At 47.0% G+C, this 17,080-nt stretch overlaps 3 protein-coding genes across 7 annotated transcripts in view; 1 reads left to right on the top strand and 2 right to left on the bottom strand.

Moving 5' to 3' along the window:
* DCUN1D3 (defective in cullin neddylation 1 domain containing 3) overlaps positions 1-1,701 on the bottom strand; it is a 29,881-nt gene extending 28,180 nt beyond the window's left edge. Inside the window, exon 1 of the mRNA XM_073647964.1 lies at positions 1,464-1,701. Within this exon, the coding sequence (XP_073504065.1) occupies positions 1,464-1,492 (29 nt within the window). The 5' untranslated portion in view covers positions 1,493-1,701. The remainder of the gene's footprint in view (positions 1-1,463) is intronic.
* Positions 1,518-9,975, top strand: LYRM1 (LYR motif containing 1). Of its 4 annotated transcripts, none has more exons than XM_073647968.1 (4): positions 1,518-1,808; positions 2,372-2,547; positions 6,312-6,404; positions 9,334-9,975. In XM_073647968.1, exons 2-4 carry the CDS (start codon positions 2,389-2,391, stop codon positions 9,448-9,450), a joined length of 369 nt encoding a protein of 122 aa, XP_073504069.1. In that variant the 5' UTR covers positions 1,518-1,808; positions 2,372-2,388; the 3' UTR covers positions 9,451-9,975. The 4 variants fall into 4 exon arrangements, with proteins under 4 accessions (XP_073504069.1, XP_073504067.1, XP_073504068.1 ...); XM_073647966.1 differs by having other exon boundaries at positions 1,530-1,783; XM_073647967.1 differs by having other exon boundaries at positions 1,766-1,870.
* Positions 9,976-12,215: 2,240 nt separating this feature from the next.
* The window catches only part of DNAH3 (dynein axonemal heavy chain 3), a 487,274-nt gene continuing 482,409 nt past the window's right edge, over positions 12,216-17,080 (bottom strand). For both annotated transcript variants that reach the window (XM_073647962.1, XM_073647963.1), the window contains exons 60-61: positions 14,469-14,606; positions 12,216-13,661 (exon numbers count right to left, since the gene is read on the bottom strand). In XM_073647962.1, the coding sequence (XP_073504063.1) occupies positions 13,308-13,661; positions 14,469-14,606 (492 nt within the window). In that variant the 3' untranslated portion in view covers positions 12,216-13,307. The remainder of the gene's footprint in view (positions 13,662-14,468; positions 14,607-17,080) is intronic.

Genomic DNA, 17,080 nt, shown 5'->3' with positions numbered 1-17,080 from the left:
CTTGTCCCTGCAGACTTCAGGGATCAGATCTACATGAAAAGGAAAACTTCACCAAGGCCACATTCACACCTTCAGTATTTTACATCAGTATTTATAAGCTAAAACCAGGAGTGGGTGATAAATACAGAAGTGGTGACGTGTTTCTATTATACTTTTCCTCTGATTGTTCCACTCCTGGTTTTGGCTTTTAAATACTGATGTAAAATACTGAACGTGACTTTATGGGGTTATAGCTAGAGATTAGCTAAGCGAGGTAGCGAGAGAGCGACCATTGTTTTCAATGGGGTTCAGGTACCGTAACTTTGGACTAAACTTCAATTGGTCGGCTGATCCCTCGTCACGGCCTCAGATGGGTCACAGATCTGAGAGAAGCTGTTACTGGTGGAGGCCTGAGCATCGACACTGCTAAATTAAAAGGACTGCTCTGTTTCTGCTCTTCTAAGGCCACGGCCCCACTATCAGTATTCAGTCAGTATTTTTTCTCAGGAGTGGGAGCCAAAACCAGGAGTGGGATAAATGCAGAATTGGTGACTTGTTTCTATTATACCTTTTCTCTAATTGTTCCCCACCAGGTTTTGGCTCCCACTCCTGAGAAAAAATACTGACTGAATACTGATAGTGGGGCCGTGGCCTAAGGGTGTGTTCACACTGAGTTTTTTGCACCTATAAAAAATAAAAGTTTTTCAAAAAGAAACCACTTTTTTTGGAGTTTTTTTTCTTTAAGGAGTCTTTATAATTTTTCTCCCTGAACTGTTATTTTTGCCACCTTTTGTTTGCACAGCGGCTTCTTGTTCGGAGCAGATCCCGGCAGGATCCGCTTTACAAAGTAATAGGCACTTTTTTTTCTCAGTGTTTTTTTAAAAGCTATTCAGGAAAAAAAAAATTGAAAACACTTCTCATGGGAACAGCAAAGTGGATTTCCCATGAAAAGACTTTCTTTTCTGCGGAGGATTTTGGAGCGGCTCCACTTTAAAAAAAATTATTTCTCAACAAACTGTGAACAAAGGCTTTATATTGAGACAGTGTATATAATATATATATATATATATATATATATAGCTCAGAGCTCAGCATGTTGGGCCGCAGGGCTCGCACTCCATTAACCCCTCGTGTCTCACAGTGACATGTACGGGCTGCAGACGGACACGCGGGCGTCATAGGACGGACACTTACAGCGCAGGGGTCCATATATGACAGATATGGTGCAGGTACGGCGAGTGGTGGCGCGTTATGTCACTGGGAGGGGTAAGGGTGTAGTTATCACCGTGACACCGACCACATCCATTGCCCAGCAGAACTGTCATAGTCCCACTGCTGTCCGCTCACAGACCAGGCTGTATACACTGCAGGTACACAATAGGGGGCGCCCCTTTCACCGCACAGGACAGCAGGCTGAGGATTACACGGGGTCCCCTGCCCCCTGCCCCCCACACCCCGCCCGGTCACAGCCCCCCTCCTCTCACCATGTCTGCAGTGGATGAAGCCCCCGCATCACTTCCTGCTCTCCCGCATTGTGTCCCAGGAGCCGGAGGGGCCGCGGTCGCCCAGTCAGCTGTCTCCGTTGCGACGTCCGCACCTCTCCCACCTTCTTCTCCGCCCGTCGTGACGTCACTCCGCGCGACGGGCGCGCACTTCTGGTGACGTCACGGCACAGTAGGAAGGAGGCGGAGGGGGACAGTGTGACGTCATCTCCACCGTGTGGCCCGCCCCTCTGCGGTTTACGTCACTAGAGGGGGACGTCCAGACGTGCGAGCGTGATGACGTCACCGGCAGGGCCGTAGAGGTGAGGCGGCCTGCTGAGAGGAGAGGTCAGGGGCATGCTGGGAGATGTAGTTTTCTGGAGATCGGCGCCGGTGATGCGTCACGTGTCGTGGGTTTATTTTCTGTGATAGAAGATGTGCATTAAAGAACCACCGTGAATTGCTGCTATTTTCTCCCTGTTATCAGCTGTTTTAACCTGGAAGCCTGAATTTAGCATTGGTCCTGAATCACGTGACAAAATCAATGGTCCTGAGGGTCACAGCGCTCCTTAAAGGGATTGTCCATGCGCCTTCTCCTGCCCAGTCTGACAACAGACATAGAGAGACGCCAGATGGCGGTATAGCTGTTGTGGCAACTGTCTGACACCCAGCGGGTAACGCTACACCTGTTGTCAGACCGTTGTACCCCCTAGTGTAATAATATGGGGGGACGTCATGGCTTATGTGTAGGGACAGCTCTGATAAAGGAGACCTCCATATTGGGGAGTCATTGTTCCGAGCGTGTCAGAGGGGTTAGAGCTGGGGGTGACGGGGTCCCCTATATTCATGGCCGTCATCCTGTGTCTATACTGTATACGTCGGCTGTACTAATGCCGCCCTTTCTCCTCCAGACATACTTGTTCCTACAATGGCGGCTGCCACGCGCCAAGAAGTCCTCGGCCTCTACCGAAAAATATTCCGGATAGCGAGAAAGTGGAAGTCGTCATCAGGACTGGAGGAGGAGACCGTGAAGGAAAGGCGGCACATCGTGGAGGACGCCCGGGCACTGTTTCACAAGAATAAACACGTATGAGTATGACAGCAGCCAGTGTCAGGGGGTATTAAAGGGGTGGTGCCATAAATGCCATAGATCCATCCACAGGACACATGACAAATGTATGGTCCGACTGCTGAGACCCCCCTGATGCTAAGAATGGGGGCTGTGAGCATGTGAGACTACAACTCCTATGGAGATGAATGCTGCGGTGGTCGCACATGCTCAGTAGTGCTCCATGCATGCAGGGGACCCATCAGATACACCCCCAGCAACCATACATACATTACCTGTCCTCTGTAGAGGTGACATATGTTTATGGGACAACCCCTTCAGAGGGGTTGTCCAGGTTTGGGGTGCGAGTTTATAGTCACTCTATGTGACTGCAGACTTGTGAATCCACACTGCGCAGTGTCAGGATTCTTCAGCGCTAGAAGCGGCAGCCTCTTGACCGAAAATATTCGATTTACCTACATACGGTCACATGCAGACTAGAAGTGTCCGGCCTCTCTATACAAGTGAATTGAATGAGGCCAGGCACGTCTAGTCGGAATGTGGCCACAAGTATGGAAATGTCATACTTGCAGTTACATGACCGCTCGCTCCCAGAGTGCACACTGTGAAGATTCACAAATCTGCAGTCACATAGCGTCACCCCAAGGCCGGACAACCCCTTTAAAGGGAACCTGTCGGCTGATACATGCTGCCCAAACTACAGGCAGCATGTATCAGCACCTGGCTGTGTGATCACAGAGAGAAACATACTTTTAATTACTGCCAGGGACCGAACCGCGTGGGTGACTAATTGCACAGGCGGGTCCCCAGTGGCTTCTCCCCGCCCGCTGACAGTGACTGATAAATCTGTTGCATGTATAGGCAGAGGCTTGTCAGTCACTGTGAGCGGGCGTGGAGCCTGTACGACTAGTCACCCGCGCAGCTCGGTCCCCAGCGGTAATTAAAAGTATGTTTTTCTCTGAGATGCCGCAGCCATACATGTCTGTGATCACACAGCCAGGAGCTGATACAAGCTGCCTGTGGTTTGGGCAGCATGTATCAGCTGACCGGTTCCCTTTAAGGTGTGGGAGTCATCCTTTACGGTGACATCTGCCTATCGGTTGTTTAGACAAATTGGCCCCACCCTTGAAGAACCATCTAGGTTACTACACCCTTTATTTAGTAGGCAAAGTGGCTCAGATTTTTAAGCTTTAGATCTGTTAATTCATGGGGTTAAATAATTAGGTGACAAAAGTCTGCCGAGCTGTGACTGTGATCTGGAGATCTATGGGTGGAGACTGTGATCTGGAGATCTATGGGTGGAGACTGTGATCTGGAGATCTATGGGTGGAGACTGTGATCTGGAGGTCTATGGCTGGAGACTGTGATCTGGAGATCTATGGCTGGAGACTGTGATCTGCAGATCTATGGCTGGAGACTGTGATCTGGAGGTCTATGGCTGGAGACTGTGATCTGGAGATCTATGGCTGGAGACTGTGATCTGGAGATCTATGGCTGGAGACTGTGATCTGGAGATCTATGGCTGGAGACTGTGATCTGGAGATCTATGGCTGGAGACTGATCTGGAGATCTATGGCTGGAGACTGTGATCTGGCGATCTATGGCTGGAGACTGTGATCTGGAGATCTATGGCTGGAGACTGTGATCTGGAGACTGTGATCTGGAGATCTATGGCTGGAGACTGTGATCTGGAGATCTATGGCTGGAGACTGTGATCTGCAGATCTATGGGTGGAGACTGTGATCTGCAGATCTATGGGTGGAGACTGTGATCTGCAGATCTATGGGTGGAGACTGTGATCTGCAGATCTATGGCTGGAGACTGTGATCTGCAGATCTATGGCTGGAGACTGATCTGGAGATCTATGGCTGGAGACTGTGATCTGCAGATCTATGGCTGGAGACTGTGATCTGCAGATCTTTGGCTGGAGACTGTGATCTGCAGATCTTTGGCTGGAGACTGTGATCTGGAGATCTATGGCTGGAGACTGTGATCTGGAGATCTATGGCTGGAGACTGTGATCTGGAGATCTATGGCTGGAGACTGATCTGCAGATCTATGGCTGGAGACTGTGATCTGCAGATCTATGGCTGGAGACTGTGATCTGCAGATCTATGGCTGGAGACTGTGATCTGCAGATCTATGGCTGGAGACTGTGATCTGCAGATCTATGGCTGGAGACTGATCTGGAGATCTATGGCTGGAGACTGTGATCTGGAGATCTATGGCTGGAGACTGTGATCTGGAGATCTATGGCTGGAGACTGTGATCTGCAGATCTATGGCTGGAGACTGTGATCTGCAGATCTATGGCTGGAGACTGTGATCTGGAGATCTATGGCTGGAGACTGTGATCTGGAGATCTATGGCTGGAGACTGTGATCTGGAGATCTATGGCTGGAGACTGTGATCTGCAGATCTATGGCTGGAGACTGTGATCTGCAGATCTATGGCTGGAGACTGTGATCTGCAGATCTATGGCTGGAGACTGTGATCTGGAGATCTATGGCTGGAGACTGTGATCTGGAGATCTATGGCTGGAGACTGTGATCTGGAGATCTATGGCTGGAGAGGTCCTCTTTAATTTGTATGACAGTCATTGAAGAATTCATTTATACCTGCGGCTGCCAGAGCTCCTTTGGATTTGTAGTTTCAGGAGCTGGTGAGGGTTTGGTTGTGGTTCCCTGCCCTATGGTCTCCTATAATGTAAAGCCCCCATAAGATGAAGGTTAGTCGTACCTGCCAATTTCAGTGGATCTGGCAAATCGTGACGTGTATAAGCCGATTCCTGGCTTTTTCCTGAGAGATGATCTTTGGGGAGAGAAGGATCCATCTTTTGAAAATGAAGAGCCCCATATTTTTGTTTTCAGGGGAGCGGCTTTCTCTCTGCTACCCATTGAAAACAAACAAGCCCTTTGTATGGCCAGCTTTAGAATCTAGACCGTTCACCTGATATTGTACTTCTGTGTCTGAGCACTTGGTGGCGCTGTTCACCTAACATTGTGCTGTCATGTGTCTGTTAGACCAATGGGTGGCGCTGCTTACCTGCTATATATACACTTCTCAACATTGAAATTACAACACCAAGAAGGAAAAGTCGTGAAGTTATAGAAATCACAGGATGGATACGTGTTAATAATATACAAATGATTTAAGAATGGAAACCCAATTTTCATAATATCTCTATTTTAATCACCATGGGCAGAAATTCAGCACTTACAGCCTTGGCTGGGCTGCTATCAATGAGGTTATTAATGGTCGTCTGAGGAATGTTCTGCCGCACTGAATGCGCTTGGGTAAATCATCAAGATCCGCTGCTGGCAGCTCCTTTTGTAATTGCTGACCAATGATGCCCCAGATGTGCCTGATAGGAGACAACCCCGGACACGCTGCAGGCCATGGTAGCACTTTTAGGCCACACAGGCTGCTCACAGTAGTACAAGCAACATGCAGCCTCGTGTATTCGTGTTGAAGAGCTGTTCCTGGCCGCAGTGGTCCCATACCCTATACCTTCGCATGACTACTGAGCTCAATGATTGGCTGGAACGGTCACATGTTTTAGACAGGACACCACAGCTGCAGCCGTGTCATCAAACATTGTTGGGGGAAGGCAGCTACCCTTTAAGTCAATGTCCAACCTTTTATTGAGCCCCTCGTCAGTACACACTGGGGACCTTTAGATGTAGGTCTCGGGTACTGTTCCTCCTGGCGTAGACCTCCCGCTGACATAGTCGTCTCATACATGTATGTAACTGAGCTTGTGCCCTATTTCTGTGCCTATAGATTACACACATGGAAACCATCCATCAATGTATAGAAGAATGCCAAGCACGAATTGAAATTGGGCTACATTATGGAATCCCATACCCCAGACCTGTAAGTATTCCCATACAGAGAGGTAGCGCGTCATACACATAATCTGTAGCCTTGAGGATGAAATAGACGGCTTGAAATCCAGATCTGTACTGTCTGCGGATTAGACCTCATCCAGTTTTCCCAGATACTGATATAGCCGAGGCTGAATAGATTTCTCCTTATGGGTATGTGCACATGGCATCTTTTGGATGCCGGCGTACCCGCATCATACTACGCTTCTAGAAGACAGCGGAGGGTTTTTTTCCTAAAGATCCCTCTTTGTCGCTTTTTCAAGCAGAAGCCACCTTAAAAACGGTCAGGTCACTTCTTTTAGCCCCTCCATGGCTTTCGATGCCTGAAGCAGTTAAAAGAAGTCACAAAAGACGGAACATGTGCACAGAAAGCCGTTTTGACATTGTTATTCATATGTTCATTATTTTTAACATTTATCGAGCACTTTTTCAAGCAGATTCCAGGCAGTCTGCCCGAAAAAGATTATCCTCATTGGCACACACTGTTTATGCTCATTGGCACACACTGTTTATGCTCATTGGCACACACTGTTTATGCTCATTGGCACACACTGTTTATGCTCATTGGCACACACTGTTTATCCTCATTGGCACACACTGTTTATCCTCAGTGGCACACACTGTTTATGCTCATTGGCACACACTGTTTATGCTCATTGGCACACACTGTTTATGCTCATTGGCACACACTGTTTATGCTCATTGGCACACACTGTTTATGCTCAGTGGCACACACTGTTTATCCTCAGTGGCACACACTGTTTATGCTCATTGGCACACACTGTTTATCCTCAGTGGCACACACTGTTTATCCTCAGTGGCACACACTGTTTATCCTCATTGGCACACACTGTTTATGCTCATTGGCACACACTGTTTATCCTCAGTGGCACACACTGTTTATCCTCAGTGGCACACACTGTTTATCCACAGTGGCACACACTGTTTATCCTCATTGGCACACACTGTTTATGCTCAGTGGCACACACTGTTTATGCTCAGTGGCACACACTGTTTATCCTCAGTGGCACACACTGTTTATCCTCATTGGCACACACTGTTTATGCTCATTGGCACACACTGTTTATGCTCATTGGCACACACTGTTTATCCTCATTGGCACACACTGTTTATGCTCATTGGCACACACTGTTTATGCTCATTGGCACACGCTGTTTATCCTCAGCGGCACACGCTGTTTATCCTCAGCGGCACACGCTGTTTATCCTCATTGGCACACGCTGTTTATCCTCATTGGCACACGCTGTTTATCCTCATTGGCACACGCTGTTTATCCTCATTGGCACACACTGTTTATCCTCATTGGCACACACTGTTTATCCTCATTGGCACACGCTGTTTACCCTCAGCGGCACACGCTGTTTACGCTCAGCGGCACACGCCGTTTACGCTCAGCGGCACACGCCGTTTACGCTCAGCGGCACACGCCGTTTACGCTCAGCGGCACACGCCGTTTATCCTCAGCGGCACACGCCGTTTATCCTCAGCGGCACACGCCGTTTATCCTCAGCGGCACACGCCGTTTATCCTCAGCGGCACACGCCGTTTATCCTCAGCGGCACACGCCGTTTATCCTCAGCGGCACACGCCGTTTATCCTCAGCGGCACACGCCGTTTACGCTCAGCGGCACACGCCGTTTACGCTCAGCGGCACACGCCGTTTACGCTCAGCGGCACACGCCGTTTACGCTCAGCGGCACACGCCGTTTACCCTCAGCGGCACACGCCGTTTACCCTCAGCGGCACACGCCGTTTATCCTCAGCGGCACACGCCGTTTATCCTCAGCGGCACACGCCGTTTATCCTCAGCGGCACACGCCGTTTATCCTCAGCGGCACACGCCGTTTACCCTCAGCGGCACACGCCGTTTACGCTCAGCGGCACACGCCGTTTACGCTCAGCGGCACACGCCGTTTATCCTCAGCGGCACACGCCGTTTATCCTCAGCGGCACACGCCGTTTATCCTCAGCGGCACACGCCGTTTATCCTCAGCGGCACACGCCGTTTATCCTCAGCGGCACACGCCGTTTATCCTCAGCGGCACACGCCGTTTACGCTCAGCGGCACACGCCGTTTACGCTCAGCGGCACACGCCGTTTACGCTCAGCGGCACACGCCGTTTACGCTCAGCGGCACACGCCGTTTACCCTCAGCGGCACACGCCGTTTACCCTCAGCGGCACACGCCGTTTATCCTCAGCGGCACACGCCGTTTATCCTCAGCGGCACACACTGTTTATCCTCATTGGCACACACTGTTTATCCTCAGCGGCACACACTGTTTATCCTCAGTGGCACACGCTGTTTATCCTCAGTGGCACACACTGTTTATCCTCATTGGCACACACTGTTTATCCTCATTGGCACACACTGTTTATCCTCAGTGGCACACGCCGTTTATCCTCATTGGCACACACTGTTTATCCTCAGTGGCACACACAGTTTCTTTGCAATTTGTTACCCTTTGAAAAAGCTGCCCGCGAAACGTGGCCTTTGTTTTTTCTAGTTTTTTACGGTAATGTATCATTAAGAATAATATTGTTTGCTCATATTTATTGTAGGAGTGTTTTTATACTATTTTTTTTAACACTGCTCTTTGTTTTTTTGATGGGTACATTATTCTGCAGAGGAGCTAAAAGATATTTTAATTGTCAAGGCAATATCTGGTCTGGCAGCGGTTCTCCTGATCCGAACAGAAAGCCAAACTTACATGCGGTGGTGCTTTCCAGCATGTCCTGAAATGCTGGGAGTTGTAATTTTACAGCAGCTTGGACAACCACAGTTTGGAGAACACATAGTTTTCTTGATGCTACTTTTTCCATTGATGCCATGCATTATCGGGATATTGTGCCCCGATGATCTGAACGGATTGTCTCTATCTTCTCTTGTGCCCTCAGACTCACGTACCTCCGATGGGACTGGCCACGTCACACAGTAAAACCCTGCGCACCCAGGAGAAGCTGAGGAAACAAGCCAAACCCCTCTACCTGAAATCATATGATGAAATCTCCTAAAACTGTCAGTACCGGTGCCGTTACCAAAGGATATACCTGAAACGCTCAACTTGGCAGCGTCCCTCAAGATCAGTTTTAGAAGATACAAAGTCCACCGAACCCTGTCTGCCCGTCTTACACTCTGCTCCAGTTCTGCAGATATGCTTGCATGTGTTTTCAGGCTCTGTTATCTATTATACGGACCAGTATATCACATAGTGCTGATTACAGATACATACGGCTTTGTATATAGCTGCGTTCACATTAGCTTCGGGATTAGATCCGCTGCCCCACTGGAGTGAGAATTGGGACTTTATAAAAGTCATAATGTGGCTTGCACATAGCTAATATTGTCTATTTCCCACCCTATCTTTTTAAAAATGGCAGAAAAAGTCAATTTTTTGCGCAAAATGTGTAAAAATTTATAATTTTTTCTTGCCAAAAGAAGCGTTTACTTTATAAAGTCCTAGAATTCTATGACACTTTTCGCCTTCATTTCTGACTTATTCTATGATGATTGACAGTAAAGGTGAAATGTGAATATTACCGGTGCTTGCTGTACCATTGCTTTATAACATGCACTTGCTGTATTCATCAGTCTGCTGCTTTAATTTAAAGGGAACCGACCACCAGGACTTCCATTATATTATGGAAGAACAGCTCAATAATGACTTATCCAAGCTGAATTAATACATGGAATTGCAAAGGCTGAATAGCTACTAAGAAGTGGTCTCCTAGGAGCACAGTGATTATTGTAGTTAAAAATGCTCATGTACAACATAACGACTCTGCCTCCGACTCCAACTCCACAGCCCTGCAGCGTGGGTTCACAATACAAAGCCAGAGTCAGGGATGGAGAAGTCAAACTGAGCAGGTAAGCAGGCCGGGTCAATAGCGGGACACTGAATACAGAGATATGCATAAACGGGAGCTAGCAGGCTAGGAACCAACGTTCAGGCAAGGAGTGGTGGGAGGAGCTGCCTAATATAGACCCTGCTGGAACAGGATAGGCCAGGGAACATAATCTCTGCAGGACACAGCAGGGTTAAATTCCTGCAGAGACCGGCCATGCTCCCCTAAGGCAAAATGGAAGCCACATGCAGATGCAGCAGTGCTGCAAGAAGCAAACGCAGTAGGATGGCCTTACAGGTGGAGAAGCCGCATGGTGAATAGGCAGCGCTGAGGAGGCATGTGAGTTACCGCTGTGACATACCTTATATAGCTATTGGCCGGATGAAGCAAATGAGCTCCGCGAATGAAAAGTCCAGCCAGGATCTTATCCTCCAATATCTTCTTCTGCTCTTTCGGTTACCCAACTTCTGAAGATGAAGGTGATACACTTCCCCGTCCATCACTTGACACATGCTCACTGACGATGCTGCTACATGAACATGCATTTGGTGAATCATGTACCAGATGCGGACCCTGCCGCTGTAGTAGCTGTGATGTGTGGAGAACAGGTCGGCTCTCGGGGCTTGTGTCCATGCCTGGAAGCCGGTCTATTCACATGCATAGTAGTGCAGCAACGACACTGGTACAGAGCAGCAACCAAGGCCAAGAGTACAAAGTGTATTCTGGAGGAGGCAATCAGAACGGGACCCGTCAGTGTTGTTCCTGAGCAGGATACCTGGAGGGTCATCTGCACAAAGCTGACGCCTTGTGACCGGTTCTGGAGCCATCCTGGACCACGTTCTCTAAATGGGTGTCCATCTTAGAGGTGTCTTTCCACATCCATCTATCAGCCAAGGGATATCCTTTAGATACTTCAGAAATGTCTGAGATAGGAATACCTTACAGTGATCATCCTAGACTAAACAATTGATGACCCACCTCAGAAAAGGTCATCAACATGAGATCGGTGGTGGTTCGGTAGTCCTGCCGATCAGCAGATATCTGCTCCAGCCAGATGGAAGCAATGTATTTAGCCGAACAGTACGTGGCCAGTGCCAAGTACTCTATTTTATCTCCCTAGAAGTGACCCCTTTAAACTTTGATCATCATCATATGAATACTCCTTTTACATCTTCCTTTTATTTGGGGCAATCACTTGCTTGGTTGCACAATGTCTTAGTGATAGATGACCAAGTCTGAGCAGCGTAATGGCCGTGAGCTGCCTTATACACTGGTAAAGCGCCATAGACTGTCTGGTGACCGTACTTATGTGTAATCCCTATATCTCCCTACGTAACCCGTAAATAAAAAGTGCAAAATTAAATTATTACATGTTTATCATTCACTTAGGTATAAACATAAATTGGGTTCTGATGATCATTTTGGTGCCTCGGTTGGGGATGGACTATGTGTGTGATCCTGTGTGGACCCATTTTTGTAAGGGAACCGTCTTCAGAAGCTCAATTTCATTTTTACCCTATTTGGAAACTATTCAGACTTTGATTTACTGCGTTTTGTTACTATAAGCTCAAATGTGCTAAAAAGCTCCTGCTATTTGTAGTGCTCATTCACACGTCCCTTTTTTTTTTCTGTATGAGAATAACATCGATCTTGATCACTGTTTTTTTTATCCAATTTTCATCTGGTGTCTGTTTTTCTTTTGTGCAAAACCAAAAGTTTCCAAGCTTCTCCTCTCCAGTAGACCGTAAAGAAGCAATGCGCTAAGACGTAACATGGATGGCATCAATGGATGTTGTAAAAAAATTTTCACATACCCATTTACTTTTAAATAAGCAATTTTGATCCACAAATCAGACACGTCTGCATTTCTACGTTTTTCTTGGAAGGAGGTTTCATGACCTATTGCACTCCCTTTGTGGAATTGCTACTAATATTTTAAGTGTTGTCTTCCGCCAAGCAAAGCGGACTGGTGTGATCCTTCCTTTTTTTCCCCACAATAGTGGGATTTTTACTACCTTCCCATCCATCTCTATAGACATCCCCTGTATATAGATATCAGGATACTACATAATATGGGTGTCACGTTGGCGACGCACAAGGACGGTAAGAGCTGCCCTACTCACCGCGGTCACCGCTCTGCTCTCCCCAGTCGCAGGCTGTCTCTCTGAGCTGCCTCTTGTAGCATTTTCAGCTGGTAAGTCTGAAACCGGCTATAGGGAGGCGCGGCCACTTTCTGCAGGCATTTAACCCCATCATGTTCTGCAGAGGGGAAATTCTCCTGCCTATCCTCCTCTCCTGATCTAGGTGCTAGTTCAGTTCTTGTCTAGTTTCCTGCAAAGCGCTTTCTCGTATTGTCTCTTCTGTGTTCTGACCTGGTTAGCCTTCTCATTTATCCTGACCTCTCTGCTCCTGACCTTGGCTACATATATTGACCCTGTGCTGCCTGCACAGACCTCGGACCATGTCTTTGCCTCTGTTCACCTGTACCTCGTACCCGTTTCATTGACCCTCCGATCAGCTGCTGCACTTCCAGGGTCTTCTCTGGAGTGGTACCTGTTGACTACCGGTGGTCCAGTCTATCCTCACCATCAGAGGCTCTAGTGAATACCTGGTCCGTGGGTGGCGCAGTGGGTCCACACCCACCAGCGTTACAATGGATAAATTACACTTGCCCGTAGACAAGACTTAGGCAATCTGTTTGATCAGTGTCCGCATCCCCTTCAGTGTTCACATAGCGTCCATACAAGCAACACAGGGGTGCCTATGTGGTGGTTATTTCACCTATTCCCATTGAAGTTAACGGAATCAAGGTGCAGTACAGGACACAGCCACAAAGAGGAGATCCACTTACAGATCAGATTTCCACACGTCTATATTCATATTCTTATTAACAATAAAATCCTCCATGTACAGACACAGAGCACAGTAATGTCCATTTTGCATAGTGTAAGCATATATGCTGGAGGGGTATCCTGCAAGATAAGAAATAGTGCAAACAATCATTGAGATGTTACTCCACCCTTGAGCTAGTCATCCAGCTGACACAAGGCGGCCACCCCTCGGTTTATCCAGTGCTTCTCGGGTATGTCAGTGGGGAGCTCTATGGGGAGGACGTAGTTAGTGGAGTGTCCTGTTGTGGACAGTGTTCCTCGTCTGGCACTGGTTTTGTACACAGGACAAAAGTATGAATTCTGTTGGACAAACTTGGAACTTTCTCCAGGCTTAAGCCATATAATGGGTAGAGAGTCATAGAGAATTTTGGGAAGCGATTCTCCTAATTGCATCTTCTGTCTATCCCACCGAGCTCCTTCCAGGAAGAGTCCTTTGATATAAGCGCCATCTTCTGGAGGTCTGTCTATTGTGTTCTCGTGAGAGGTCACCTGAAATGACAGATTGCGACTTATAGCACAAAGAATATAATTGGGGCCAAGATGCAACACCAGACACAACCCTAAACCCCCTGCTTTAATGGGTAACTGTACTTTCAAGTAACTAGCTGTCCTGTGTGTATATGAGGAATAACACTTGTAGGACTTGTATCCTGCATTTTCACTAGTTTTCCCTCTGCAGACTCTATATTTGCAATTAATGCTGAGCTGGAGGGAGAAGACTAGCTGCTATGATGTCTCCCATACACAGCACACAGGAATGGATTCCTTCAGTTTTTTTCCCTAGTTAGTACACATGACATTACATAGCAGTACTGATCAGTGTAGATATGAATCCAGTGCTGGGGTGAGGTAAAAGACTTGTTAGAAATCTCAGCACGATCTTTCTGTGTCTCTCTCTACTTATTTCCTCACCCCTCCTCTCTCCATAGATTATAACAGGCTGTGTAACCGAACACTTCACTGTGCTGTCAGTCCATCTTGAATTGGACAAGATGGCATTGAGCTGTTATTTCCAGAGTGGTTGGTGATTTTAGGAGGCAGAGGAGGAGGAGTGAGAAGTGGCTCATAAGTGGAGATGGAAGCAGAATTCTCTGATAAGATATATTACAAAGTTTCTTCTATTTGCTTGTACTATTGATTTATGCAAAGTTTGTTGAAAGTACAGTTCTCATTTCACGCTAAGCTTGTTAGTAAAGTGCAATGGAATCAGCATGCATCCCATGAATAATGGTGGCAGCTTATTTCTCTGTACCGGATTACAACTATAACATGGTCGGTGTCGACGCGTTTTCTTACCGCGAACTGAAATCCGATGTGGTCGATGGGAATGGTGTACTTTCTGGCATAATTCTGGGAGACACCCGTCAGGAATGACTGAGTGAAATAAAATCCTGAAATCCAGAACACCTTGGGCGGCCCATTGTCTATCCAGTCCTGTGAGGAGCATATAGAGGATATTCCATTACATTTCCAGATTAGTATTGGCCCAATTTAAGCCGTAAAAGTCATATAAGTACTCAGGTTGTCTCTATACTGACTAGTCACACGCCAACTGCCGTACAGAAATTATGGAGTTTCCCTTTTAAAATGAAATGGACCTTTGAAATGAAAATTGCAATCCTGGTTCCCAACCAAATGCCGGCCGTCAATCAGCATAACATTGGCAGTCACGCCCCGTTGACAGAGCAGCCCGGAAGAGGAAGAGCTGTTCTGTTGATGTGAGTGGTCAGTACCATAACTAGTTAACAACTATGGCTCATATAAAAAAAAAATAACCCCTTTAAAGAATTCATTAAAAAGAATTAGATGTACTTAGTACCAAACTCTGCCACATGAGGGCAGCACTTGTCTATAACATTCTCCATATCTGTAATTCTGTATTCTGTGTGCAGCTCCTATTCTGCCTATAGCAAAGCAGCCTGTATGTGGCGTTCCTGTATATAGATATCACCTAAAGAACAATGGGTTAAAAACTGCAGAGGGTCCCGGCTAGATCTATATGAGGCACTAAAAGACCCAGTACAATGAGGCATGGGTCATTGTCCCCCATAACTGCTGCTGATTTACGTTCCAGCATAGACCGGGCTTAGTGCTGATGAGATGCAAGAGATTAAAGGAAAAGGTTCTCCGGGGAGTCAATTACTACTGATCCAACCGGCGGACTGGTGGGCAATGTGTGCAGTCACTGAAGGGGGGCACGATATAATGCACTGTACTGCTGTATAATCAATGAGGTGGGATGTGCAGCGTCGCTATATATCATCAAGGGACGTGCATGATCAGCCTACTGAAATCCAGTTATAATCCTACTCACAATAATAGTACTAGGATTGCACCTAAGAGTAAATCTATACAATTTCCTGTTAGTATGCAGCATGCTGTGCTTCTTAACATCTGTATAATGGTTTACCCATCGCTATTCTTATACTAAGCTCCAAACTCACTGAAGCTAAACATTAAAGTTCTGGTTGCATGCAGTCACCACTAGAGGGAGCTCCCGGCTTTATTTTTGAGCTCAGTGTATAAACAGTATGCAGTAAGCTCAGAAGCTCCCTCTAGTGGTGGCTGCAGGAAGCCAGAACTGTGTTTATTCATTATCCCACTGGCAGTATGAATCAGATCCTGGCTGCATGTATATTTTTCTCTGGCGTTTCAGAGAAAATAAACCTTAAAGGGTTTTTTTTCTTACCTAAATACTTGCAATTGGGGCTAAAAATCATTTTTGCAATTGGGTTTCATTAAAAATGTTGCATTGATTGCCTCCTATAGCCGCGGTATTACACTGTCTATTGCTGGCTGAAGAAAACCACATTATTGTTTCTTTATGAGGACACGATATTGTGGCACTTACTATTATATCGGTGTGACAGGTTCTCCTCCTGCTCTTGTTACTGCAGCTTTCTCCAGAGTCCATACAATGGCTGCTGTTGGAGGAGGACCAGTCCATCAGTCTCCTCCAATAGAAAAGCAGTGAGGTTTTCAATTGGATGGACAGGTCTGGTCACGGGCTCCACCACCAGCAGCCACTTTATGGACTGTAGAGCTCTGCAGCCAGCAACAGATTGTGTATTACAATGGCTATAGGAGGTAAATGGTGCAAAATTATTAATGAAACCCAATAGCAAAAATGATTTTTAACCCCAATTGCATATATTTAAGTAAGAAAAAAAAATTGTGGAAACCCCTTTAAAATTCTGGCTGGGGATCATAGCCAGAGAAGAGACTAGTCCAGGCTATTCCCAGCACTGCTGCAAGTGATTGACAGGTCTCTCCCTAAGTATACATAGGAGGGAGACACATGTCAGCTGTAACACTATTGCCAGCTCCCCTGCATGGTTTCCATTCCCCCTCCATGCAGGGACACTGGCATACTCACTGCTCTGGCCGTGCGGTATGGTCCCTTCTGCTAGCAAGTCTCCTGCTTGTGCACGCCGCACTTCCTGGCAGCGTGCCTAGTGTGCACACACACTACCTCGTTCTTAAAGGGGCGGCGCACGCACATAGTAAAATACACCCCAGCGAATAGCTGGGAGGCATTTAGTATCTGAGTACACCTGCAAGATGGTTCCTATCCTAGCCAATTGCTGGACTCCAGAAAAGCTGAATGAAAATGACAGCCACAATGTTCCTGTTGCTGACCTGTTTTCTGAGAATTTGGAAAGTGCTGAATGGAGAGTTCTGATGTCTTATATTTACTGGTGATTTCTTGGTTTTATTGGAAATTTAGATTTATTTTCCATACCCAGCAATGTAATTATAGTTTTGGAGACCCTAAACTCCTGACCAGTTCCCTTTTAAATAACAATTCTGGGGCATCTGTTGCTTCGAATTATGCCGTCCCTCTCTTATTCCTCCTGGAAATGTACAAACAAATTAACACTTGATATTATCATTCCCTTTGTATTGAC

Source organism: Phyllobates terribilis, unplaced genomic scaffold (genome assembly GCF_046119375.1).
Source record: "Phyllobates terribilis strain yellow unplaced genomic scaffold, ASM4611937v1 Scaffold_9__5_contigs__length_417890890, whole genome shotgun sequence".
Lineage (NCBI taxonomy): Eukaryota > Metazoa > Chordata > Amphibia > Anura > Dendrobatidae > Phyllobates > Phyllobates terribilis.
Note: the sequence above shows the minus strand (reverse complement) of the source record. Positions and strands in the feature narration are given on the sequence as shown.